We start from the raw sequence: 27,652 nt of genomic DNA on the forward strand, positions 1-27,652 counted from the left end.
GTACACTCAATTGGGAATGCTAATCTGGAGACCTTAAAACTTCAACTGACGGGGGGGCTGTTTGGGAAAAGCATAGCATCCCTGCATCTCCCTCCACATCATGATTGGCTATGCTTTATCCATCAAGGAAAAAAATAATCAGAATTGTTAAGAGTGAAATGCTTCTAAGCTCATCAGATAGATGTATTAGTCATGATTGTAAAACGGACTAGTATTAAGCAGCCAGCACGCACTCACAGAGAGAGAGAGCGTGCGCACACAAGCATGTGTCTTCAAGAACAAACAGATCAGATCTACATGATTGACCTAAAAGTAATACAAGCAATACATGAGGACAACTGAAAATAAAAACCAACAAAAAAACCAACCCTCAAGTATTTTTATTTAAGCATACGTCAGCACTTTATGAACAGTTTCACTATTTCCTGCATTGTCAACTTTCCTGTTTGTAGGTCCTTTGCTAAAAGATAAAAAAGGACTGAAAGAAACAAATTTTAAGAACGAAAATGTAATTGTGAAATCACAAATACTACCTATGGAATTAAAAGTATGCCTCAATTATTAGTAAGCATCTTCAAGTTGAATAGCATTGAAGATAAGACCCTTGTGAAAGCAAATATAAGGGAAGGCAGTAAGAAAACCAGCATCACATTCACAATCCTCAAGACTTCAAAGTGAATCAGTGAGAAAAAGATCTATCAAGGGCCTAAGCAGTTCAAGAAACATCAAGAAAATGGTTGGAAGACAGATGCACCCATTTATGTTAGCTATCTCTTTAAAAGCATGAAGAGACATTTTATATTTAACAGAGCACCAATGTAGGCACTTTTTTAAAAAAAAAAACTATACAGCATTTATTCATGTTTATTAAGCCTTTTATTCTACCACAAATACAGCAAACTACCTTTGTAGGTAAAATGCTACTCAGGCCTTGATTAGCAGGTGTTACTGATACAGCATTTCGAAAATGGTTTCAGAGAGAAAAGGAACATGCGTTTTAATTCTTCAGAAATATTTTTTTTTTAAATGTGGAAAAATCTGTTCTTAAAGCATTAGAAATGTCAACCATACCTCATTTAGTCAATCGCATCTGCCTAAAGAAAAATTTGTTTCTTCCCTGTGCACAAAGTTCAGCACAATAAAATGTCTGAAGAGGATACAGCATTTGGGTAACATCAACCAACTCACACATTATTTCACCTCATCTTTAAATCCAATTTATTCCAATAGTCTACTCATTCTCTTAGCATTATTTTTCAAGGCCAGCATTAGTTCTGTTCTCCTAAACACTAGCAACCTCCACTGCAGCTTACCCCTTCATCCCAAAACAGTATCCTTCTGTTTATTTTAAAAGTGACCTCAACTACGAGTAGCTAATCACATATCTCAAGTCTTGTCAGACTGAGACTTCAATTCAGCAATATCTCAAGGAAGAACTTGCAAAATTTTGCTTAAGTTTAGTTCAGTAGAAAGTATTTTACGACTAAAAAAATCTTACCAAAATATAAGCCACAGCACTCTGTTTTGGTATATAATAGCTCATTAGGAGAGGTTAGCTGTGAGCTCTAGAAACCCCTTTTAACCACCAAATTTATAACCAAACAACTTTTGTCAAGGAGGGTCCTCTATCTCATCACTAAGGAGCTTCTAACTCTAGTCAACTAAGGGGCTTGAGCCGAACTACTCCAAACCTCAAAAACGTGAGCTGCATGGATATGAGTATGCACACGCGTTTAGAAGAGCTGAAAAGAGAGAGTTAAACTATCTGCCGAGAGTGGTTTTGTCACTGTCACTACGCAGCTTAGCACAAGCCACAGTTAGCTTAAGCAGTCCAAACCCTCTTCCACTTTCTGAAAATTTACATCTAAACACGAGACGACCAATAATGAACGAGCAAGAAAAACTGACATATCATCCTGTAACTCAACCAATGCAACGTTCGGGGTTTTTGCGTAGAACTCCTCAGCGATCCAGTCCTGTACCCGGCATTGCTTAGCAGCCCCACAGAATCATCACTTCCACTACCAGCAGAAACAACAGGCGAGCGGCCCAAAGGCTGCGCGCAGCCGAGGCCGAGCCAACTGTTGCTGTCGCCGGGGCCACTGGCGGACCAGCTCGCACCCTGCGGGTCCCCGGCAGGGGCCGCGCCGCCGAACCTCGCTCCGGTCCTCCGCACCGGGGACCAACCCTTCCCCCGCGCGGCCTGCCCGCACCGGGGCCCCCGACGGACCCCCCCGCCGCCTCCACGGGGAGGGCGGGAGCGGCGCTCCCGAGCGCGGGCGGGCCGGGCTCCCGCTCCCCCCGCGGCGGCCGGGGCACGGCGGCGGTGCCCCGGCGCTTCCTCCCCCACGGGGCTCGTAACGGCCGCGGGGCTCCCACCCACTCCCGCACAGCGGCCACGCACAGGCCGCCGAGCGCGGCCCCAGCCCCGGGCAGCGAGACGGGCGGCGCCCCCTCATCCCTCCCTCCCGCCTGGCAACTCCTCCGCCGGCGGGAGGGCCCCGGCCAGGACCCCTCTCGCCCCCAGGATGGCGGCGGCGGCCAGAACCGGCCGCGGCCCCTCACCGATGGTGGAGATGAAGGTGGTGTTGAAGGCGTCCTCGCTGAAGCGGAAGAGCAGGCAGGTCTTGCCCACGCCCGAATCCCCGATCAGCAGCAGCTTGAACAGATAGTCGTAGGTCTTCGCCATCTTCCCTCGGGCTCGCCGCCGCAGCAGGAGGGGGCGACTGCGGGAGGGAAGGAAGGAAGGAAGGGAAGGAAGGAAGGAGGGAGGGAAAGGGAGGCAGGCAGGGAGAGAAGCACCGCCCCGCCCAGCCCCCACTCACGGGAGGCAGCACCACCCGCCGTCACGGCGCGCCAGAAGCGCCCCCGGCCCGACGGGAAATGTAGTCTGCGGCCGTGCTGGAGTTCCGCCCCCGCCGCCGGCTGGAGGCGCCTCGGCGAGCGGCACACGGGCGGGGCGCGCTGCCACCGCCCGCACGGCCATGATCTCGGAGTCGCTGCGTACCGCCCAGTTAGGAGCCCTTAGCGCGAAAGCCCTGGTAGCAGAGCGTCTGCTTCCCCGTTCCCTGCGGTGCCAGAGGACCCTGCAGGCAACGCGGGGCCCTGCCGAGCCAAGCGCTCTGCCGGGCACTTCTCTGTGTATTTCCATGTGAACACAGATGTAATCTTTGAGGTTGAGTTTTAAAAATCTACGTGCACTGACGCTAATTACATTAACGCTCAAACCGTTAGGTCTGAGACCTTGCGTTCTTGGTGCTCAAATGGCAATCGGTGCATGAGTTTTCTACACACAAACACACGCATCCTGAATTTAATGACACTTGGAGAACTGCTATCACTGAGCAATCAGATGGCCTCATTCTACAAGGGACTGGGCTAAATTCTCTTTGGAAACTCACTAGATTTGTAAACAGAGTCATGTATTTATCTGCTCAAGTGACACAATAAATAATGGCATCATACTGCACATCACCAATAAGCACAGGTGAAATGTGAGTGCGTATGTGGCCGCAAATGCTTACGTGCTGCTTTGGGAGTGTCAAGGAAGAAACTGTTGTTCACACAACAGAAAAATTATTTTCACAGTCTCAAGTAGCACTAAAAACGTGGGTATTCTAGAACAACGTTGGGCTATTCTAGAGCACTTCAGTAAATACCTTCCCCATCTTTTCCCACTGATAACTATCTCTCGGTGTAAGGCAGCCTCATTATGTATTCATTATGCTGTGTTCCCCACAGGATGTCACAAGGCACTATAAAAATAAATAGCCTTACTGAAACACTTTAAAATGACAGCAAAGAGCTACTGTTTTCATTTAATTTAAAAATTGTACCCTTTAGACAAGCTATAAACAGAAATCTCTAATGCTATAAATCACTACAACAGTTCTGGCTTCCCTCTAAGGAAAACAAAGGAAAAAGAGCCGTTTCCCCCAAATCATTCATTAAGGGACTGTCATCCAGCAAGGCGTGAGCCACCAGCTTCCTTTTCAGCTCCCTCCAGGCTTCCCCTCACCTCCGTGCAGGAACGGCCCTCTGGCACCCGCCGACCAGGGCGCTGCTCCCGCTAATCACCCTGCAGGGCATCCTGCTCAACCGCTGCCTGGAGTAAGGCAGGAGTGAGGTGCAGCCCCTGTGAAGAACTTCTCCTTAGCTGCGAATGTTTCAAGCACCCTCTAGGTGGGATTGGGGTGTGCAAATGTGATTCAACTGCCTAACAGCAATCCAGAGATACCTGCTCCTAAGTGTCTCCCATCTGCAGCCAGATCTATTAGTTATAACCCAGCCTACAACTGTAAAAGGTCCTTTCTCACCCTTTTTTTTTTTTGGTTAATTTGGCAAATATATATGCTGAGTTCTATACAGAATCAAACAAAATTAGTTTTGAATATTAAAGCTCTGTCATACATGGTTAGCCTCCATATTCCAAGCACACAAAAAATCACTCCATAACATTAACCTACAATGTGATGGTGTGAAATAGGGCTAAACTAGCCTAACGCCTGGCTACTACCATATTTGTGAAAATATTCTGAGGAATCACTCCAAACAAATACCTTCAGCCATTATGAACCTTGAAAAAGCAAAATCTCTTCTGCTCCTAGTTATTAATTATTCCAGATCTTCATTAAGGGTCTCAGTTGGGTGGTGTTCCTGGCCAATATATGTTTGTGATAACAAACCATCCAAAATGACAGATCTGATGTAAATCTCTGTACAAGGTTAATTCAGTAAGAGCTTGTCAAGAATGCTAATCTAACTTCCAGTTAATTATATCAAAATTAATTTTATAGCATAGATGCTATGCATAGATTCAAGTAAAAATTTAATTGTTTGTTTGATTGAGACCTCTAGGAGACCAGGATATCACCTGATAGAGCAAAATCAAGGCAGCAAAACAAGGATGGGGGAAATTGCCGGGGGGGGGGTGTTGTCGTTGTTTGGTTTTGTTGTTGTTGTTGATGGTGGTGGTGGGTTTGGGGTTTTTTTAACATACTTGAACACTTGAAGACCTCTGCCCAGTTCAGGGTGGAATTTGGAAACACGGCTGCTTGGTTCATTTCTGTACTGTATAATTAGCAGTTGGGCTGTTTAGAAGTAAAGATGGGTTGTTACAAAACTTATTACAAGATTTAAGTTTATAAATGATGATGGCAACCTGGCACTGAAGCAGTCAAACCAAATTGGTTAATTCTTTCAGACCAGCATGAATAATCAGATTACAGGAAACTGCAAATGAAAAACTAATCTCTGAAATATTTCCCTGTATTTTCAGAGACATGAGTTGCTATGTACTGTAATTATGGCCATACTGAAGATTACTACACAATTGTATTTCAGCATTGAAGAGAGTCATTTGGGGGTTAATATTCACTCTTGAGTTTTATGGAACAAATAGGCTTCCATATGTCTCTGGAGCAATATGTTTGCGATCACCATCTGTTACTCAAGAGTAGTTTTATAGAAAAATAATGCAAATTACTTCCCTCTTTAATTACACTGGTGCTTTGCGATACTGTGTTCTGTTCTGATTTGGTAAAGTGCCAGTTTGCCAGATTCAAGGGACAGATGTTTACTTAACCATGAACTTTAAAAACAAGATATAAAAATTAAGAGTTACATTTTTTCATTTTCTAGAATATGGAAAAACTGCAATTGTACAATCGCATACCTTGCAATATCTTAGTAAAACTTTGAGGAGTACTATCAAAGCTGTTAAGGCTCAGTAGCCAAGCTGCTATGATACCTGTTCCATGGAAGCCCAGTCTTTGTTACTGCACTGTCGTGGTTTTACCCCAGCCGGCAGCTGAGCACCACGCAGCCGCTCGCTCACTCCCCCCCATCGGGATGGGGGAGAGAACTGGAAAAGTTAAAGTGAGAAAACTCATGGGTTGAGATAAAGACAGTTTAACAGATAAAATAAAAGCCGCGCGCACAAGGAAAGCAAAGCAAGGAAGCAATAAATTGGAAAAGGCAACATTTGTTCTACATTGCATTACAGTCAAATAGATCAACTACAATTAAACTTTTTTTTTTTTTCTCCTGACATGGGAGAACCACTGAGGGGGAACACTGAACATGTAGGAAGTAGAAAATGTTCGATACTATGGTTTACCTTTTGTCACTATATAAAAGCAGATAGCACCGTAACAGTGTGATGCTGATTTGTACATTTCAAAAAGCAGAATTTTAAAATCCTTTACAACCCCTGAATGACTGAACACCGCAGTTGAAGCTCATCCAATAAACAGATGTTGAGTTCCAATCAAGATACAGCAGAATTCCATTAGTCACTGAGGTGTATGTAAAGTGCATCTGTTTAAGCACTCAGTTTAAGAAAGGCGCTACTATGAATAGCAAAAGGCAATTACTCCCTCTATTCAGATGCAATAAATTCAACAATCTTTGCATAGACATTAAACAACCCAGGAAATACTTGTGACTAGTTTACCAACACCTACATTTTTAAGAAAAAAACAGACTACATTGCTACTTCACTCCCAGTCTCATTTTTACTTTCTCAAATGATAAACATCATTACTTCTAGCTTTCAAAAATCCTATTTTCCCCTCAGTTCAAAGGTGAGACTGGCTAAGTAACAAGAGAACTGTTTGAAAATCTCTGTTCAATGCATACGAAACTGTAGGAAATTCTACATCTCAATTGTTTAAGTACAAGGTTTCAAAAAACCAACAGAGTTTAAAACATGTCGGTACAACCAGGATCCTGTTATTTTGGCACTAACTGCAATCCAGAGGTCCAAGTCCTACAAAAGATAATCTTATGAGGCAGTCTTGCCCTGAATGCCACCTAACCGCAAATCATTAACATGAGCTTTGCTCCTTAGCTTTTGGACTCTGCTAGCTAATACAATAATATTTTGATGTATATCTTTAACAACTCTGGTTTTGGCAGATGCCTCTCCAATTTATTACTGTTTGATGACCGTCATGTGACACTTATTCCCCAGTTCCAGCAAACAGGTCTTTTGCTGCAGGTAGATACTTCTATGCTCATTCTACACTTCGTCTTACTGCATTTGATATGTTGGTATGTCCCGCTTTTAAGTCCTAGTTTTAAGATCAATGCATAGGTTTAATTTTTTGGTCTTTACAAAGACCAGTACTCTCCCTTAGTGATCTAAATGTATGAATTTTCCATATATATATGCTGCAGAACTTTATATAGAAGAGGTCAAATCAAGTCACTATTGGGAAAAAATTACCTAAAGTATATAAAGTTCAATTCCAGAAGGGAAAATCACTGTAAGACTCTTCTCTGTAAGCTCTATCAATTTCAAGGTTTGCTATTACGGTAGTGCTAAAAGTGGAACTTCTTCAAGTTCCAGTGCTAATCTAAACTATCTTAGCATAAGCATATTTAAACTAAATGACAACATGCCATGGTTTACACCATTACAATAAATTAAAATTTTAACGCTTAATTCTGCAGTACAGGCAAAACCATAGGCAGACTGCATTCCAGATCAAACATACCACTTGAAGTGAACTTACTTATTTTGAGTGCAGCTTAGAGCCGGTTAGTGTATAGAAATCTAAATGGTCTTAATGATAGTACTACAGAGACACCCATCCACATTTTCATTTCCTATAAGCATTATTAAGGTGAATTTGTTTTTTAATCAACCAATACTCACTTCCTCAGTGACCACAGTCAGTTTAAACAAGGTTTTGTAGTAACACCACCACTACCACCCCCCCCCTCCCAAAGCCTGTATTCTCGCAACATCAGATAGCAAATCCTATGGACCCACCCAAACTCAGCTGCAGAAGGCCACAAATGGAGCAGAACAGAGTAGCGCTGGGTGTCAGCGGGCACTCTGCAGGAGGCTGCCACAATGCATGTCATCAGAGACACAGATTCAGCCTATAAACAGCAAGAGACTGTCACTCATAATACGGAAGAAAAAACCCAACTGTCATTATGTTGTTTTTAAACATCTCCAGATTAGCTTTTGGAAATTTTCTGATGTCATTCTAGCAGACAGATAATGTTTCCTGTTCTTCACTCTAAAATGAGATCAAAGTCTTTGCTTGCTGGGAGAAGGCTGGAAAGGGGAAGTCATTCCCTTAGACCTGAATCTGTCTCTGTAGGCCACGCCACTGCTGCGTTTCTGTTTTCTAAAGAGTATACTTCAAAAAAAGTTTCAGTCCCAAGATTGAAGGTAATGTATTAGAATTGACTCATTCAGCAGGTCACTGAACTACAAGCAGTTATGAAAAGGAAATGAATCTCCAAGTAAAATCAAAATAGAGAACCAAACAGAGCAATGTGTCCAAAACACATCCTGTTTTCAGATCATCCTGTGTGCTCCTCCTTCCACAGAAACCAATTTTTAATGTAAACTGTGACTCTAAAGTCTTCCTCAAGCACCAGAGGCTCCTTGCGGAAAAGACATTTAAGAAGGGAAAGCTAGGAGGAAGAGATGAAGGAGGGCAGCACTTTAGAAGTCCTGGTTTTGTTGGTGCTGCTTTATACATTGTGAAGGTATTTTCTTAAACAAAGAAAACCAAAATTCTCCTTCAGACTCTGAATCAACAGGCTTAATAGATTCTCCCCTTTCCCTTCTGCTTGCAGATAAATAACACACATTTGAAAAAGACTGAAAGGTTGTAGGAACAGCTAAGTCTTGAGAACTGACTGCGCTGATAACCGGTTTATGTTCCTAGCTTCACAAGACAGCATGCAGAGGAAAGTATGAGTCAGAGCCTTTTATACTAAATTCCCCATGATATAACAAAAAATACTTCCAAAATACCTCTAGCTCTGTGTCATCACCACTCCAGCCCATAAGGAAAAAAATGCTAACATAGCATTACAATGTTACAGGGCAGTGGTTGTGAGGGGGAGAAGAGGAAAGCCAATGTAATGGCTTGGAGCACTGCGACACATGGGTCTGTTCTTGCAGAATAATATAGGGGTTTGGAGTGGGAAGAAAGTATTTTGAAAGTTGTGTGCAGTGTCAGCACTGGAGAGGACATCACAGCTTTGAGAATGTTGTTGTCAGAAAGATGCACCTCTATAAAACTTACATCTTCACTTGTGCTCATGGCAAACTGTTAAAATAATTTTTGCTAAATGCATCCGTTCTCTCTTCAAAACGGATGTGGCTCAACACAGTGCACATTGTACGCCTTGGAAGACTTTGCACACTATGCAATTTTCATAAGGTCTATTTGTGCCACTTACTGGACTTATGGTGAATTACACTTTTAAATGATCTGGGCTTGATTTAAATCCAAGAGTCTTCACAGGTTGTATTTGTGATTACTTATATTGACTTAAGGAAAAAAACCACTCAACCTGTTACTAAAACCATTAATGAAAAATGTTTTTTTCATTCCCACTATCTGCAATATTTTTATTTTGCATAGGTTCTCTAAATCAGTTTAAACACATAAACTAACAGAAATTCTTCTGCATTTTTCTCTTTTTGACTGGGGTGGGAAACTGCAAAAGAATATGCACATAGGTACAACTTCACGCAACGTGTCATTTAGTCTGAAATGACATATGAGCGAGAATTTAGTCGCTTTTGTATCTAATATAAAAGTAGATGGGACTTCTAGATTCTGTTTATTACCTGAAAACACCTGTGTCACATAATAATCTGTTTGAGGGAAACATGAGATTTTTTGAAGAGAACACGCAATCTTGTTAAGACTCTGTCTTCCTCTGTGGTTAATCAGTTTTTGAATGCCAGTGAGAGAGCGCACTGTGGCACTGCCCTACCACAAACACTCTAATGGCCACTATAAAAGGTCTCACGCTGCTTTTTCCTCTGAGTGCCATTTTGTCTGTGAGAAAGCAGCGGGCGCGTTACCGTGCGCTCGTTCAAAAGTGCTCTACAGGGACCTTAACTGAACGTGCGCATACTCTCTGCACCAATTCCCTGATCAATTCAAGGTAAACCAATCAAGTCACGTGCAGGGAAATGACACGATGGCATTTTCGCAAAAACGGCAAACAACGTCCCTGTGAGCACAAGATCCCTGCCCGATTTCTGGAAGCTCTTCAGAAACCGGCGCCACCCTCTCGCCGCCGCCACCGGCAACGGGGCAGCCTCCGGCCCGGGTGTCCCGGTGCCCCAGCCCGTGACGCAGCCGTCCCGGCGGACCGCCTCCGGTTCCGGTTCCGCCGCCGCCGCCGCCCCGCCAGCACCCAGCGCCGCCCGGCTCTGCCCTGCCGGCACTCCCCCTCCGCGGCCGGCGGGCCCCGCCCCCCCCGGAACACACCATCGACCCGGGTCCGCCGGCCGCCCAGAGCAGCTCGAGCTCGGCGCCGCCAGCGCGATGTTGCTCTCGCGCCCGCCGGAAGCGCGCCGGGAAGGGGCGGTGCGGCGCGGCGGTGGGGGCAGCAGTAGCAGCAGCACGGGGCGGCTCCGCCGCAGACATGCCTGTGAGTTGTTTACCAGCGCCGGCCGGGCCTTTCCGCGGGGCAGAGACCGGGCCAGCGGCCGAGGGTCTGTCCCTAGGGGCCCGCGCTCACGGCTGACGTCTGCCCTCGGGCCTCCTCGGGACGGGGCGCGCGCGGGGGCACCGCGTGGCAGGAGCCATCCGGTACCTCGCGCCGCGGCCTTCGGGGCGGGGGGGGGGAGCGGCGCGGAGGCGCCCGTCCCCTGCGTTCCGTCCCCGATCTCCCCCCCCCCCCCCCCCCCCCCGCCCCTCCCCTACCCCGCGCGACCCGGCGGGGACGGGCGGGCGAACTGCCGCCAGAACGGGGAGCGGCTGCGCTCGCTCAGGCTTCTCGCCGCTCCCGCCTCCCCAGATAACGCCGGTACCCCGCAGGCGCCTGCGAAGACCCGAGAGGGCTCTGGCTATCCCCGTCACTCTCAGCCCCGCCGGGGAGGCTGGCTCTAGCGCTGCGGCCGTGCTCGGGAACGGACCGAAAGCGGTTTTGCGGCATCCAGTCTGTCCAGGGAGCCTGAGCGCTGTTTAACATGCAGTGCCTTCTTCCTTTTGTCCCACCCAGCTGGCTAAAGACCTAGTGCATCCCTCCTTAGAGGATGAAAAGAGAAAGCACAAAAAGAAACGGCTTGTGCAGAGCCCAAACTCCTACTTTATGGATGTAAAATGTCCAGGTAAATATTTACAATGTTTGTATCTTACAGAAGGAACAAAACTAATTTTGTATGTCGTTCATCTTCATAAAAGGTCTGATTTTTTAAAATTTTACTTTTTTTTTAATGTAAATGTGGTTTATCTGTTCTTAGAGGAAAAAAAAAGTCCATATATTGCTTTGTTGTTTGTTTAACAATAAAAGTGTTTTCAACCTTTTTCAAAAGTTAATTTAAACAAACAGGTTTTTAGTTTCTCTTCTGGATGCATGGCATGAGATTTTTGTTGCCTTTTTTTTTTTTTTTTCCCTTTATGAAATCCTGGCAAGTAAGGAAAAAACCAAAGCCCCAGATTCGCACGTAAAAGAAGTGCGATGAAGTGGCACAAGCTTCAAATAGAAGACAACATTGTTTTCTTCTCTTTGTAAGTTGGTTGATTCTGGAAGAGCAACCAGAAAAACTTTTCACATGGATGTACTCAGGCATAGTGGGATTTTACACGCCTTCTTAGTCTGTTGCTGTTAAGTAAGCCGACACCTAGCTTACATGTACAGGAGTTATATTTAAGGTGTTGCCTGTGTCAGCTTTTCACAGATTTTCATTACTTTGGCTCAAAAACATCTGTATAACCAATTTCTCTTTTATAAACTAAAATAAGGGATTTTCTAGCAAATTACAAGAGTATGTTCTACCAGGGAATAGCTGCTTTGATCAGCACAGCTACATCCATATTGAGGCACAGAAATTGTCAGGTATAGTAATTTATCCCCTAGAAACTACTGCAGTATAAGAAGATTATAGCAGTAAGAAAATGACTTACTTACAATAGTGATCATTCTGACTAGAAGCAGGGAATTGTTGCTGTATTCGGGTTTTCTTATTATCTTATTCTTTCTTAGTAGCTTAGATTTCTAAGAAGCTCTGAGACATTGTTTTCCATCTAAAAGTGAGATAAATCCATTAAAACTATTTGAAAATAAAGTGTGGTTACTTTTAAAAAAATACATGGTTGAAGGTTAAGTCACTGATATTTTTTTTTAAACTTTCTTCAAACTGGTCTACACGCGTGCATGTACTAAGATACAGTTAATGTCAACATAGGCCCGTAAGTCATTAGTTATCTTCATTATTGTTGGATTAATTGGTTATTGAGTTTGAGGGATATATAGAGTAAAGCAGGAAAGCTTCACTAATGACATAGTCCTAAGCACAGGCACTGAAAATATCAGGTGGCCATATGCATTATTCAGTGTTTTTGGAAGTTACTACCTAGTTACTGAAATGGATTTGGCTCATTTCCCTGCAAAATCCACAAAATTAAAAACTCATCAGCATGGAATTTCACATTCAAGGTGGTGGTGGGAGGGAAACAACATTTCCTCTAGTTAAATTTTAGCTGCTAGCAAGTTTTTTTCAAACAAAGATTTGTGCAGTTACTATTTGTGATTTTAAGCAGAAATCTGTTACCGTAATAGGAGTTCTCTCTACCAACCAGTTTTCTTGTCAGAGAGCTTTAAGAGGACCTTCCTCACAACTCATATTCTATCTTATCTTTCTGGTCCACACACACTGAAAATGGAATCTATGCTTACCTTTATCTGTGTATTTTCTATATCCACATCTAGATTAAATCCTTTACAAGTTTTCTCTCTCCAAAAATTCCTCTTGGCTAATTAAAAATACTTTTTCAGGGAAAAGAATGAAAGCAGTGAAAATCCGTTTGTCTAAGCCATCTATGAGATGATTTTGTTCTTTTTTAAATCATAGAATTTAGAAGTTGTAGACAAAGCGTTAGTCACGCCTCTTCTTGCATCTGGAATTAGTGAAGTTATTCTGTCCAAGTCTTCTCGCTTAAATATGATGCTAGCTTTGTAGAATGTGACCAAGCACGTGCTTTACATGTACCAATTATTAAACAGAAAGCAAACATAGATTTGAACAGCAGTGTTTATATTCACAGCTGCCAGACTTTGTCAACAGCAATGTTCTACTATTACAAGTTAAATATTTCTCTAGCTAGATGGGTTCTTCTATTCAGCAGAGAAGGGGAGTCTAGAACTCCTTGACTTTTTTTGCAGGAGACGTACAACAGGCAAATTAGGGCTTGTCAGCCATCAGGCTGTGTTGATTTTCATATGGGAAGTCATAACAGTTTCAGTTAACTAACTTGCTTTCATATGCATGATTAGTAAAAGCAAGTACTTCAGACCACAATAACAATGTTTTGCTTTGTTTTACTTGGTATGCTGTGTAATGAAATATAGATCCATTTTTGGACAAGTGTATTTAGAGTATCTGATTCAATTACACATATAATAAAATCATGCCAGAAATACACAATAGAAAGTTTTATAATGCTGTTTTCCAGGATGCTACAAGATCACCACTGTATTCAGCCATGCTCAGACAGTAGTTCTCTGTGTGGGATGCTCAACGGTCCTGTGTCAGCCTACTGGGGGGAAAGCCAGGCTCACAGAAGGTAAGGGGCAATGTTTATTAGCCTAAATATTCCACTTACATAAATGCAGTGATGTATTTATAGCCTGCAAATATTTTAGCTTTGATTTTGAAAACTGATACTGGAATGCTTATTTTGCAAATTGCTTGGAGTAGGCTAGTAAATTAGTTAGACCATTGTTAATGGGCCCTGAACTGCAATTTTTTTTTCAGATTCTTGTTTTTAAATGGCTATACAGATATGCTAGGCAGCTAAGCAGCTACATTACAATCACACACACTTGATTTAAGGTGTTTTGACTTGCCCTTTCCTTTAGCCTATCTGTAATACATACTGAGGTATGTTTAGAGTGTTAAAAAGCACCATTAAAGGAGTAGGGTATTTTCCCAGGCTAAAGTGATTCTCTGCCACTGCTAGTCAGTGGTGGTTTGCCTGTCTGTTTTTAAACAGTAGTACTGCAAAGGCAGTTCCCTGGCTTGTGTTACTTCACCATACTTTGTTTTGTATAAATTATAAGGGAACAAATAACCACTGATAATTATATACAGATAACTGGTATTGTAGCACTATCTTGAAATGTAACCCAGTGTCTGAGTTGTATGAAAAACACTGGAAACAGTTGAGGGTTTAAAAAAAATAAAGACCAAATCCAGATTTTATTCATGTTTTGTTTAAAGGAGAAAAGGTAAATGCATATGGAAATTATATATAGTAGTGCTTATATCATGTAGTTTATATGAAGACCTGAAATGAGGCTGTTGAACAGTTAAAAAAATTATCAGCACTCTTAGCAGCTGTTTCAGTTTGGGGTTTGTATCACTAAGGGATGCAAGAGTAGACTGAAATTTTAAAAGGCATCTGGAAGAAAATAAATAGCACGTCTTAGTTTAAGATGCATTATACAACAGCCAGGTTGTTCTGGTTGACTTAGAGAAGGGTCACAGTGCTACATCTTCACCTCTTGTGATACATGAAATTTAAATTTATTGCATGAGTTTTCCTACTTAAGTTGGGTGGGCAATTTTCCAAGGCCGTCTAGCACTTTAAGGACTATTGAAATCTATATTCATTGTCATTTCTTTACAGGCTGTTCATTTAGAAGAAAGCAACACTGAACCCTTCAGCATGTGGGTTTGGATCTGCATTCCTGAAAGCCTTACCAGTTTAAAAATGCCTGTTAATACAACAATGTAATTATGACTGATTTTGTAAAAATTACATGCTAGTGGTGACTAATGAGCTGGAATCTCTTTTTCAATAAATGAAGTGCAAGTTTTTCCTGCAAGTTTGCAGACAACTGAGCTCTATTTTTATAATTTTACTGTTAAACCTTTAATTGGGTGGTGTCATTTAATATAAACACCTTGAACTTGCTGCATCCTTCCCCTTGTTAATCGTCGAGTACAGCAGTCTAATGCATATGGTGACAAAAACTGCTGTAAGAATGCATTTTGTATACTTTATTACTGCAGCTACCCTAACTGCAAGGGTTGCAAAGGCTAGATAGACTTAAAATGGCTCATTTGCTTTCAACGTTGCTTTAGTCCCTTTACTATGTTGAATAACATGGTGATAAATAAAAATAGGAAGTTACTCACTTATATTCGGCTGTTTTTCTAGAATGCATGGGTTTCCCTCCCTCTAATCTGGTCTCACAACTTTGGTATTCTACACTGAGATTTCTATACACACACAGGAAAAAAAAGAGGAGTCTTTTGCAAAACACTGAAAGCAATCAGTATAGAGAAGGCAGATAATATACACGCAACAGTAAGTCAGCAAACTACAGTAACAGCTATGAATGGTATCCAGTCATTAAAAAAACTAGTACATGCATGTTTTCAGTATTAAATACTGACATTAAATAATTACCTTTTTGCAAAGAAGCAGCAGGTTTTCAGCTAGTTTTTAAAAGCCATCCCTCTAAGTGGCTGTTAAAAACTGGATTTTTTTTAAACCATGAAAAAGCATTGTCTTAAATGTATCTTATTTTACTAAATAATATCTCAAGTTATGTATCAACATCTCTTTGAAAGTATCAGGTGTCTTGGTGACCTAATTATTGTTGGGAATTTCTATTTGACCTATATTCTTTTTATGACTTTTAAAACTCGTACATTTCTAGTCAATTAAAAAAAAAAAAAACAACACCAAACTCAAAACCTGATAATTCATTGCATTTGCAAGATAAGTTTTATTTCAGTTAATTCAAACAGTGAACATTTATAATTACTAGATGCAAAAAGTAGGTGTTTAATACAGAAATAGATGCACCTATTTAATATACATGCCTTTTAACAAAAGCACAGTTTTATGTCAGTGCCACACTGTGTTTTCAAAATAAAGGTTAATTTAGGAGCAAGTTTATCATGAAAGCTCCTCTTAATTGAGGAGTTTCCCACACTTAATGCCAGTCCATCAAATAACTGGTTTCAGAACAAAGATCGAAGTAGCAATATTAATTCACTTGTGACCTGAATACATGTGCTAAGGCCAGATTGATTCTTAAGTCTCCTGTATCTCTGCCTTCATTTCTCCACCATAAAAGATAAGAACTCAGGATTAAGTAAATACCAAATCAGAGAAAGTCAGTGACCCATTTTGTTTCAGGTACTGGAAGATGAAATTTAGACATCATAGCATCTCCAATCCTGTACGTATGACAGCAGAGGGTTTTTAAAAGCATTAAGTTATGGGAGATACAGTATAAAGAACATGGTATGCATATAAAAAGTTGGTGGCTAAACATATTCTGTAAGGGGAGTGAGATACTGTGATTAATGTCTTGGTGTTAGAAATGCCTTAAACACTTCTTACCATTATTCACTTTCATACATACTTCAAATATTTACATTTATTAGTGTTTGGTCATATGCAGACAAGCATAATGATAAACCTATGCCTTCTACATTTCTGAATCTTTGTCTAAACCCAAACACAATGGTCAGTGAGTGAAACTTGTTTCCTCTCAAGTATGCAAAATGGTTTTCAAGAGCAATACCATTTGCAAACCACATCATATGAGAAAAGTATGTTATAAATCCTAAAATAACTGTTACTTTTCAGATTTTCTACATTTAAAACATTGTATTTGGTATATTTCTATTCATTAAGATGAATACATGAAAACAACTCAGAACTACTTATTCTTGTTCCCTGTGTAAAATGGGCAATGACTTCTGCTGCTGCATGTTTACCCAGCTAGTAGGTGCTCAAGACTGGGAAAAATAAAAAAAAGTTGCTATTGTAGAAGACACTCACCTCCAGTACTTCTGTATTGAAACAGTCAATATCAAAGACTTCAGTGGAAGAGTAGATAATTTATTGCCTGACCAAATGAAAGTTTGTTCAGAAAGGTTCTCTCTGTTGTCTCCACTGATTTGATATTCTTGAGATAAAGACAACCCATTACCAACGAATAAAAAAAAGTAGTTTTGGTGAGTGGGCCAGAAAACCCAAGCAAATAGTTTAGGTGTAAGCTTTTACTGATTTAAGGCACAAGAACGATAATTACAATGAAGAGTACTAAGCCAGCCTTACTAGGTTCAATTAAAAATGTAGGTAAAACACTGACACCTCAAAATATTAAATTTCCTGGTTTGTCAATCTTAGGTAATAAATGTTATCATAGGCATACTGGGAACAGACATGTTAGCATGTTGTTTCATCACAGGGCAGGTAACAACTACGAAGTTAATACTGAGAAGAGGCAGATAAGGCTATCTTCTGCTAGCTGTTACCTAAGACATCCTGCTCCTTAAATTCAGAGAAGCAGAGCTGCTAAACAGTGCAGGGACATAAGTATTCAAACCTTTCCTGAAAGATATTTTGCTTTGTCTCAGCCTGGAAGTACTGTCTGATGTAACTGCAGGGGAAGTTGGGTGGGGGTAAATCTTTGAGATCATGGAGATCTTCCATGCCTTTATGGAATATATAAAAATAACATATTCACGTTACTGTATTCCTATAGAAAAACTGAATATTAGAAAATGCTTCTTTGGAACTCCTAACAATTTCTTGTTCAACCTTGTGCAAAAGTAACATTTTGAGGCAGGTCTCCAAATGGCAAAAAGGATGGTTTTCAAAAAAACCTCTCAAAGTCCATGAGACTTCTACTACTGGCTTCAAGAATGGGCTTTAAATTTTATTGAGTGATTTGAGTTCCCAATTCCTGTATCTGAAGGAATATCTACATTACAGAATACAGTGCCATTTCTGGCTACCAAAGTTAGCATGTGTATCATTCAAAAACAATGAGACAGTTTGACAGCTCACCATGTGCTATTCGGGCATATTTGACTGTGGAACTAATACCCTTATTTCACAATCAACTAGTTTCACACATTCTCTGTGTCCAATAAAAATGGAAGAGAGGACATCGAAATAACAAAACATTTTTACTTACATTACTCTAGCTTTACTCTTTTCTAATTCTTAACAATCCACAGCTCTGACAAAAGCGTACTTCTGGTATAAATCTGTATTCTGGAGGTAGCTTAAAGATTTGGGGTTTGTTGGTTTTTCTTGCTTTTTAAGTAAATAAGAAAAAGTGCTATGTTAACATATAAAAATCAACAGTAAAACCATTTTTCTTTAAAAAGTAATACTGAACAGTTTCAGTAGACCGGAACTGTGAGAATAACAAATTAAGTCTTTGTGTGCTCAAATCAAGATGTGAAATTTTTCAAAAGTTCAACATTTAAAGTAGATAATTTGTTGTTGCACTTCTCAATGCAAGAAACCAATGCTATTTTTTTAAATCTTGGTGAAGTGCTTGATGAGAAAAAAAACCTGCTAATATAATGATAATTTACACAGGTACTACAGGAAGTCAAATTTGACTGTTACATTCTCCTATAAGTTAGGAACTTCCCTGAGAGATGAATTCCAGTTACACAAGTTTAGCACCACTAGCAGAAGTTTAAGTAAATTTTTGATGCTTTTTCCTCTCGTATTCTTAGTGATCTGAGTCCAATTACAACCTTCTCCGTTTGTTTTTCATGTTTCAGTACAGTGAGTTCACTTACACCTATCTCTTTTTTTAATCTACATATTGTGCCCATTTTTCTTTATCAAATTCCCTTGCAATCTTTAAGGCAGTGCTGTTGAGTGAAACCGATTGCATATTACAAATAATACTAACAATTACTCCTCTAGGTGGTGCCACTAGCCCAGTATCTATAGCTTCAGAGTCCAGCTCTTCAGGAAGAATCAGGAGGACACTACTTGCCCCCACTGCACCACCCGTATGAGATGCATAGTGTCTCTGCTGTCTGCAACAGCCATATTGTTGTTTTTTCTCTACTACAGCCCAAGCCATTGCATATTTACCATCCCTGTCCCACGATACCTCTGTTTTTGGCACTGGGGTCCACATCATTGCGACAGTGTCTGGTTTGAGGTACCCAGGAAGAAGTTTGCCGCTAGTGTTTTTAAATTGTCCAACTTGATAACTGTATAACAAGGCATTTCCAAATTTCAGAAGGTCACCTACTGATGACAGAAAGCCACCACCAGCCCACTTGTAAGAGTTGTCCACATATGGTGCATTTACCAGCCGTCCCTTTTTGTTGTAAACATAACACCTAGAATTCAGGAAAATTCAACTTGTCATTCTCAGATACTATGCACAACCACTTTAAGCTGCCCTACCTTAAAAGGGCAAACTGAGCACATATTAGCCTGTTCTCATGAAACTTCAGAATTTTTTAAAATATCTTTTTCTTAAATATATTTCTTGCAGAAAAATCAACAAGAAGTTCAAATGGGAAAACAAAAATTAAGGTGAGTTCTTAGGTTAGAAGCTTAGTTTCAATAAAATTGTTAATCCTTCTACTTAATCTTAGGATATACTAAGAGTAAAGGCAATATAGAAATAAGTGATGTGACAGAAATCTGTAGATCAGCCAGTACAGGATTTTTCTTACATCCCTGTACTAGATTTAAAGTGTTTTAAGAAAGAGGAATCCTACAACTACCCCATGATTATCAGACACTGAGCCGAAATTTCAATGAAGTCTTAGGTGACTGCTCCGAGACAGTAGTTTCCATTTATGATTGATTTCCCCCCGCTGCCCCATCACAGTTGTCATATACTACAACAACTGAGTATTCTAGAACTACTAAGAAAAGTGAGAAGCAGGAAAGTGTCTTGAAAAACTTGTCCTTAAATTACAAATTAGAAACTACCAACCAGAATTGCAGAGTGAACTATCAGAAACAACACGACAGGAGTGCAGACTGAATTATGCTTTTGAAAGAAACAGTTCAATCATGACTGGATTAATTTCATACAACGTATGAAAAGGAATGTTGAATTACTATATAATCTGATGAATTTCAACTTTCAGCCTTTAGGCCACAAGAGGTCCATGTACTACTTGCGGAGTTGTGAAAAGGCACCAGGGCAAGCCTACTGCCAAACAGTAGAAATACATTCCCTATCTAGTCTGCACTTATACTGGAAAAATTTTAGCAAATTTCTGAAAGCCATAATACTGAAAATCTGAGGTTGAAGCAAAGGAAGAGATATGAATGGTCTAAGACTACCATCATTTCTCTGGGATTCTTTTCGGGGGTGTGTGTGATTTTTGGGTTTTAGGGGTTGTTGGTTGGTTGGGTTTTTTTAAGTTAATAAAAAGAAATCAATTGGTAAAGCATGTTCTGTGTTAAACAGAATTTTAATTCTGGTTAAAATTGATACTACAATTTACTTTATGAAAACCTTGTGTTACTGTGAGATTATTACAATTTCACAGAATTCTTAAAAAGTCAGTGTATTAAGCAAACCAAGGTAACTATGTAGTCTAACGTAATCTCCTAATTATGCCTTTATTTTACTCTAGTTATACTTACCTGCTTGTTTGTACCCAAAATAAATGTAAACTTCAGAGTCACCCCTGCCACTACCCCCATATATACTTATGACAGGAAATACTTATTTCCTATTATGTAATTTTACATGCTGATTACAGAACCAATACCATAATCCTGACATAGTCAGTTACATGACTAACTTTGAAATAACATAATCCACTTCATTTAAAAACCTGAAAAAAATATAAAAAATAATTTTTAAAAAAATCACACATTCTTAATTCAGTTGGCTTAATAAAGATAGAAAGAGCAACAATTATTATGGGGAAAAAAAAGTTTCATCCTTGATTACCTTGCTCTGTTATATATCATTGCTTCATTGTCATCTAGTACAGTTGATAGCATATCCAAATCACGAAACATTTTTAGCATATAATCTGTAAATTTTTGTCCTGAAACTCTCTCCACAACAGCGCTTAAGAGAGTAAAGCCATATGTTGAATACAAGAACTGACTACCTTGAAGAAACAGAATGACAAAGGGGAAAGAAAAAAAAGAGTTAGCTGCATGATGCTTCAACAGAATCTGAAGGATAAAATCTAATCACTTGTGCAAATAAAAGTATATATAGCAATGAATAATCAATTAAGAGGACCCCCCCTTCGTCCTCATTTTAATGTGATATGAATCACAAGCATATGATACTGGGCCCTAGGAATTTCTGTACTGCAGCAGACACAGATGCTTGCTAAGTGCAGGCAGCTCTGAGAACAGCACTAAAAAATTTTCAGAGATCTGCACATACAGCCAGGTTTCATGCGAAGATGCGAAGACTGACATTTAACATCCTTTCCACAAGATACACCATACCAGTTCTAAGAAGGATGTCTGGATTTGGAAAGCTGAAGCAAACCATAAAATTACCTCTTAAAAGATGCTCACCTACCGTGACTTGTTTGTGTGTCTATACCCTAGAGATGGAAAGACAAGGGTAGTACTCGCTCGAGGTTTTCAAAGGTCTTGATCACTTATCATAGTGTTTCTAGTTCTAGTATATCCCGAAAGATTATATGAACACTAACATGCATATTAATAAAGACAATATAATTTATTTACAAAACAAGGTTTCATTTTTAAAAATCTCATTCTTGCACTAACACCTTTTTCGAAACATCTACATATCAAGCAACCGCCAAACTGCCTAGAGTCAAGACAGATCTCTTACTTGAAATGGTTCCTAGAACCCTCCAGGATGCTAAGTGGTTAACTTCTCCCCCTTCCTGCCCCTCTCCCCTTAAATGCACATTATTTACTGTTTATCAGCAATGAGTATCATCTGCCTGTTAACCTAACTCATTTGAACTTACCCTTGAAGTTCCTCAAAGTCCTCTCTAGAATTAACTTAAATAACTCCAACAATAAATAACCTCACCAATTCTGTGATGCTATGGTCTTTCTACAGAATTTTTCATCTCTGGTTTAGTGCCTCACTGAATTTTTTTGCTTTTGCTTCATATCTAGAAGGCCTAGAGCATGCATACAGGAAGTTGGTATCCACTTACAAAATATTTTGTAGACACAAATTGGTTACCAAACTTATAATCTGTTTTAGCATTTATAAATTCAGTAACTGGTACATTTCATAGCACTTACTGCATTACTTAGAGCTCCTGGGAGAAAAGTATTATTTCTACCTGAGGTCCCACTTTCTCTTCTCCCCTGCATTATCTGGGACTCTTTGTATTACCTTGTAAGTCTTGGCTACATCACGTTTTGAACCTGCAGGATCATGGTGCAGATACACCCTTAGAAGGTATCTATATAAGCAAAGTTCTTTAAGTCAGTAGATTGGTAAAGATATCTATACAGGACTTATCTAAAATTAAACTGATAAAATCCTGATCAGTTCAGTCTTCAAAAGTTACATCAGTTTTAAGACAATTAAATGACCAGATGGTTTGTGCAGAACAGCCCAAATACTTCTCCATTGAGCTTTTAATGGGGCACAAGAAAGTAAAAAAAAAAAAAAAAAAAGGGGGAGGGGGGGAGGGATGGGGAAGAAGAACAAACCAAAAACCCCACACAAACACTTTACTGGACTCCACTATGCTCACTGCATGTAAAATGATTTGAAACAAAAATGTCACCAGAAGAGAACATTTTGGTCTAAATGAATAGAAACTCACCTGGTTTAAAGAATAAAGGATCATTTTTAAATATCTTCAGTGATTCAATCACACTTTCAAATTTTTCCTTCAAATAATACTCTTCTTGTTCAAATTCCTTGTCTCTCCTGCCAGGTTTTGCATTTTGGCTTTTTACCTCACCTTCCTGTTCTTTCCTCAGTTTGACAGAATCAGTCTTTTCAATCCCTTTGCCTTCTTTTTCTTTTTGTTCTTTATCCTGACAGGGTTTTGTTAGTTTAAATGCTCTGTTTGCCTTTTCCTTTTCTTCTTTTACTTTTGTAACATCTTTTTCATAGTGACGAATCCCACTCAAGTGTGAAACTAACAGTCTTGTAGTAATAGCGACCTAGGTAGAAAGGACAATATTTAAATGGTAGCTCTCTTTGTTAAAGATATGATGCAGATTAAGTCACCAGAAAAGTAAAATTCAACATGATGAGGAACAAAGATATAAGACGTTTTAAATATCACATATTAAACCCAGTTAAAATATATACATATGTATGTGCACTCTACACACTTGATATAAAACCGAAGATCCTAATTTCCAGCGTTGCTCTTTCGAGCATCTAATATCAGTACTTGTCTAAATGATTTTTGGTGTTTTACAGGAATAGGTCCAGATACAGGCACCAGTAGGCATATGGCTGTGCAATGACAGGAACAAAAATACAAAAAAGCATTACCAATAAACAATTACATACCTTTTCACCCTCGTAGACTTTTTCTGGAAATTCAGGGACATATTTCTGCACTGGAGCATCTAAATCCAGTTTCCCCTCTTCCCACAATTTAGCAACAGCCATCATTGTAAGGCACTTGCTAATACTAGCGATTCGCATGATTGTCTCTGGCTTACATACTACACGATTCTCTACATCAGCATAACCCAAACCTTTAAGAAAATAAAAACACTGTGGTAAATATTTTGCATAGAGACATGCTGACTTAATTATTTGCAGTGAATTAGATTTACTGGCTCTTTAAAATGTTTTTCCTCTAGCTATACAGGGACATAAAGCATTTGACTATCCCTGCTCCTCCTTCAATTACGTTAGTAATATTTTCATGTAGTAGGAACCGTTAATCAAAACCCATTGTATCGGCCAATGACATCCCACATTACTGATTAAGACTACAAAACAAACTTAATGATAAATGAGATTGAATATTTGACCTCAGGAGTGTAAATTCTGGCTTAATCTTCAATGTAGAAAAACCAAAGAGACCAAAATCTAGACTGTAAAATAACTGACCAACAGTCACAAATACTCCTTTTATTGTTCTGAATCAACGGTTGAAACAGTGAAGAGTCTTACTTTATCAATACAGAAATCGAGAAAGATAATCACTCACAAACTCATAGCAATTACCGAAGTTGTAAAGCTTCACAAGACAGTGGTGTTATACACTATGTTTCAACATCACTCAGCATTACTTAAATCAAAAGACAGCTTAATAGTCTACATACCAGTGTTTTCCTATGTAACCAACCCACAAATCTGGTAGCAAGAACTGGAATGAATAAGGCATTATCAAGCTCCCATACTAGTCTTCAGTTTGAGCTAGGTTTGAAGAAACCGTGCAAGTGATGTTGCAGCATAAAAAGCAATGAAATGCAGTAACCACATATTTGCAGTTTTCAGTACAAGCAAGGCCTGCAAGCAATGCATATCTGTCTATATAAAACTCTAGTCTAATAATGAATTACTCAGGAAAAAAATCAACCTTGCCAAAATACAAGAAATAAAACAGATGACGTCAGTTGCCAAAGACCCTTTCTTTACATAAAGTTGCTACTCAAGTGCTTGCATGGTGCTTGTGAATGCAGATGTTGTACCCCTCTGTGAAAATACCTTCCAAATCTCAAATCACTCCCATCAGTTTACCAAGAAAGCAGGTTTAGTAGCATGGTCACAGAATATATGCAACTTACACCTGTTCCTATACCACCAACACCCCCCCCCGAAGAAGGGAGGAGGACAACAAAATGAGCCAGAAGTCTGCTAGAACAATGTTACCCACCTCCCAGCCACCTTACTCAAGGCAGTACTGTTCTCTATATCCATACGCAGCAGTGTACAGAAAGCTCTGTCATGGCTTATGCTCCCACATGTAGCTTCTTGCTACTGGATCTGGCGGTCTTGGCAATAAACCACAATCCTGGCACTAGTTCCCTCAGGCACTTTACTGGATGTCAAGGAAGTGATTCTGCAGAAGTCTCGTAAAACCTTCTGCTTTCATTGCTAGGTAATTTGAGCTCAGAAAAAGCTATCTGATTTGAGAAAGTTTGTGATTAAGTTTCTAGCACAATTTTCTTATTAGGCCACGTTACAAAAGGTACCAGAGGCTCTCCAACTCACTTCTGTCATGATGAAAGAGAAATGAAAACCTATAATCAACTTTATACATATATAAAAGTTAATGCAACAACAGACTGTCAGAAGGAAGTTAATAACAATCTTTCTTACAAAGATTTTTTTTTTAAATTCCATAACACGTTAATGAAATACGTTGCCATTTACTATTACCATTTAAGTTGTCCAAAAAACCCAAGACACATTATGAAAATGCTTCTGAAAACAGACACACCGTTTGGTGGGTTTTTTTAATAAACATCAAATGACTACATGATATGAGCAATACTAACAGACTATTTGATACTAAACTGTGTAACCAGAAAAATCACTTGCAATTTCTGGAAGGATGGATGACACCTGTTAAATCTCAGGATTTCCTTTCCAGGAAAAATCTACACCTCAGCCCACAAATGAGAGACAGATCACCAAATGTGAGCCATTATTACTTTCACTGTTAAGTAAGTTCCTGTGGGGAGAACAGGATATATACACTGTACAGCTGTATGCCTAGAGTATAGTATATTCAAAGATCGATCTGACAAATTAATGGAAAAAAGGTTCTTACACATAACTGTTGAGATATACAAGCACATTCAGGAAGTTAATAAATTATTGATTCCTGGAAATTATTGAAGTTTACCAAGGAAAGTATCACTTCATACTCCCTAGGCACTTGTTTCTGGCCACTGTCCAGAGATGGGACATCAAGTGGATGACATCCCAGCCTGATCAGTGTGTCTGAATTGTTAATTTTTAAAACGTTCATCACTTCCCAACAGCATGCACAACTACTACTCCTGTATACTAACCTTCTGACCAGACTTCTTCTCCATCTACAGAAACTCCAACTAGTATACCTGGGATTCCTGCTTCATCCTGTCAAAAAAAATGGACAGGAGACATTGAGAAGGATCTTTACAGTTAAAAAACACCTTCTCCCAAACCCTAAAAATGCAAAGGCAATCCTACAAATACACCTGCATATTGTTAGCACGTAACAGTGGAAATTTTGTTAAATACTAGTGGGGCTGAAGTGGTATAAACTGCTTTGAAAAAGCAGATATATTTTTCTCAGTTGCCAGATTAAAATATCTAACAAAATACTAATTTCAATAAAGTAATTTATTTAATAATTTAACTAAATTAGTGATCACAACACGCAAGAAAACATGAATAGAAACAAAACATCACAGAATTAATATGCAACACGCAAACTGCATCATCTATCAGCAAGCAGAATTTCAAAGGAGCTGCAGTTAAGATTTTCAAAGTAACTACAACGTGCTTCGTAAAAAATCCCCTTGGTCCCCTCTCTCCTTCCTACAGCCTTTAAGGGCTTCCCTTGTTCTCAGACGCCCCACACTGTACCATACTTCCACCAGCTCCCCACACCTGGCCTAAGCTTCCCAAGCACTGACAGCCTTCACTGACACTGCATTAAGAAGAAAAATAATGAAATAATCCGCAAGACAGCTACCGTGGCGTTCAACGATTCATTTGTGATCGCTGGGCGGGAACCCAAGGAGTACCCGCAGGAGCTGCGGGCGGGGCGGAGGCCGTGAGCGCCCGCGGCGGGGCAGGACAGCGCGGCCGGGCAGGAGCGGCTCCTCAGCGGAGGGCCGGCGGCTCGAGGCGAGCCCCGGCAGCTCGGCAGGGTTCGCCCTCCTCCTCCAGGCGCGGGGCGGCTCCTCACTGCACGGCGCGCAACGCACGCCTGGCCAAGCCCCCAGAAAACGTTCCCCGCACACAACGCTCGACCGAAACCTCTTGCAGCGATCGCGAAGTCCACGGGAACGGGATACAAGCCCACTTCCCCCCTTACGGAGGTGAAGGCTGGCTCGCACAGCACCAGACACGGGGCGAGACCCCCGGCTCCCCTTCAGCCCCGCTCGCTCAGCACCTTAATCCTCCGCAGCAGATCCCTGCTCCTCTCGATGGCCGCGCCGAAGCCCCGAGGGGGCGGCAGCGGATTCGCCTCCGCCTCCTGCCCGCCGTCAGCCTCGCAGCCCGCCGGCGTCGGCACTTTCACCCCCAGCGCCAGCCCCAGCGCCAGCCCCCAGCCCCAGGGCCGCGCCCCAGCACCGCCGCCCCCTCGACGCGGCGCCGACAGCCGCCCAAGGGCCGCCGCCCGCCGCAGAGCCCGCGCCAGGCCGTACATGGCTGCGCCGCGCCTGCCTCCTCGCCACCGCCTCACTGGGTGCTCGCCAGGCAGCTCCAGCCGCTCCCGAGCGCTCGCTCGGGCGAGCTCCGAGCGTATCGAGCGACGGCAAGCCGCTCGTCTCACGGCGTAGCGCGGCTCCGCGCCCGGTGGCGGCGGGGGCCGGAGGTGACGAGGCAGGCGCGGCCCCGGAGCCGCCTGGGGCGAGCGGAGTCCCGGCCAGGGGCGGGCAGGGCCTGGCAGGCCGCACGGGCTGCGCTTCCCGACGCCCCGCAGGGCCGCTCCCGAGGGGCGGTGGCCGGAGCCTCCCGGTATGCCGAGCTCGGGCGGCCGCCGCGCTGTCGGGAAGCGAACGGAAAGCGGTGGCGAGGACAGCGCAAGTCGCTTTTCCGCAGGCTGGATTGACTGCAGGTCAAACCCGACAGAATTTCTGATCTTGACTCTGCACTCCACAGCAAATAACTGCAGGGTCAAATGAAAAAGCCTGCTGCTAAATGTACGCCAGGCAGAAGTAAAGCAGGGCAAGCTAGGCTAACGCCAAGGTAAAACCTTTTAACTGCAAGATGAGCCTATTTGATCTAGATTAGTGAGGAA

At 41.3% G+C, this 27,652-nt stretch overlaps 3 protein-coding genes across 10 annotated transcripts in view; 1 reads left to right on the plus strand and 2 right to left on the minus strand.

Annotated features, from left to right (window-relative positions):
• Positions 1 to 2,817, minus strand: part of RAB8B (RAB8B, member RAS oncogene family) — a 30,520-nt gene extending 27,703 nt beyond the window's left edge. For 3 of the 4 annotated variants that reach the window (XM_054836611.1, XM_054836610.1, XM_054836609.1), the window contains exon 1: positions 2,566 to 2,817. In XM_054836611.1, the coding sequence (XP_054692586.1) occupies positions 2,566 to 2,689 (124 nt within the window). In that variant the 5' untranslated portion in view covers positions 2,690 to 2,817. The remainder of the gene's footprint in view (positions 1 to 2,565) is intronic. The other variant, XM_054836608.1, reaches the window with a different exon arrangement.
• A 2,297-nt stretch (positions 2,818 to 5,114) lies between these two features.
• On the minus strand, positions 5,115 to 27,058 carry LACTB (lactamase beta). 5 transcript variants are annotated; one of them, XR_008578605.1, is made up of 9 exons: positions 26,801 to 27,058; positions 25,710 to 25,776; positions 23,245 to 23,435; positions 22,541 to 22,886; positions 20,707 to 20,872; positions 16,800 to 19,123; positions 15,137 to 15,220; positions 11,905 to 12,020; positions 5,115 to 5,863 (listed from the first exon to the last, which is right to left on the minus strand). XR_008578605.1 is itself a non-coding variant. In XM_054836660.1 (6 exons), the coding sequence occupies exons 1-6, from the start codon at positions 27,056 to 27,058 to the stop codon at positions 18,580 to 18,582; spliced, it is 1,572 nt and encodes a 523-aa protein (XP_054692635.1). In that variant the 3' UTR covers positions 15,704 to 18,579. The 5 variants fall into 5 exon arrangements, 1 of the variants encoding a protein (XP_054692635.1); XR_008578604.1 differs by lacking the exon at positions 5,115 to 5,863 and adding an exon at positions 11,113 to 11,519; XR_008578603.1 differs by lacking the exon at positions 5,115 to 5,863 and having other exon boundaries at positions 11,113 to 12,020.
• Positions 9,967 to 14,835, plus strand: RPS27L (ribosomal protein S27 like). Its single transcript, XM_054837152.1, has 5 exons — positions 9,967 to 10,001; positions 10,128 to 10,422; positions 10,996 to 11,104; positions 13,449 to 13,559; positions 14,625 to 14,835. Exons 1-5 carry the CDS (start codon positions 9,967 to 9,969, stop codon positions 14,651 to 14,653), a joined length of 579 nt encoding a protein of 192 aa, XP_054693127.1. The 3' UTR covers positions 14,654 to 14,835.
• Positions 27,059 to 27,652: the final 594 nt, after the last annotated feature.

This window comes from Grus americana, chromosome 10, assembly GCF_028858705.1.
Source record: "Grus americana isolate bGruAme1 chromosome 10, bGruAme1.mat, whole genome shotgun sequence".
Lineage (NCBI taxonomy): Eukaryota > Metazoa > Chordata > Aves > Gruiformes > Gruidae > Grus > Grus americana.

Excerpts from the sequence above, each read along its gene's own strand:
- RPS27L (XM_054837152.1), top strand. The coding sequence starts at position 9,967 with ATGGCATTTTCGCAAAAACGGCAAACAACGTCCCT. Across the intron at positions 10,002-10,127 it reads AAACGGCAAACAACGTCCCT|CCGTCCCGGCGGACCGCCTC; the intron begins GTGAGCACAAGA and ends CCCGTGACGCAG. Across the intron at positions 10,423-10,995 it reads GCTCCGCCGCAGACATGCCT|CTGGCTAAAGACCTAGTGCA; the intron begins GTGAGTTGTTTA and ends TGTCCCACCCAG.
- LACTB (XM_054836660.1), bottom strand. The coding sequence starts at position 27,058 with ATGTACGGCCTGGCGCGGGCTCTGCGGCGGGCGGCGGCCCTTGGGCGG. Across the intron at positions 23,436-25,709 it reads AGAAGAAGTCTGGTCAGAAG|GTTTGGGTTATGCTGATGTA; the intron begins GTTAGTATACAG and ends ATTTTCTTAAAG. Across the intron at positions 19,124-20,706 it reads ATGATATATAACAGAGCAAG|GTGTTATGTTTACAACAAAA; the intron begins GTAATCAAGGAT and ends CCTGAATTCTAG.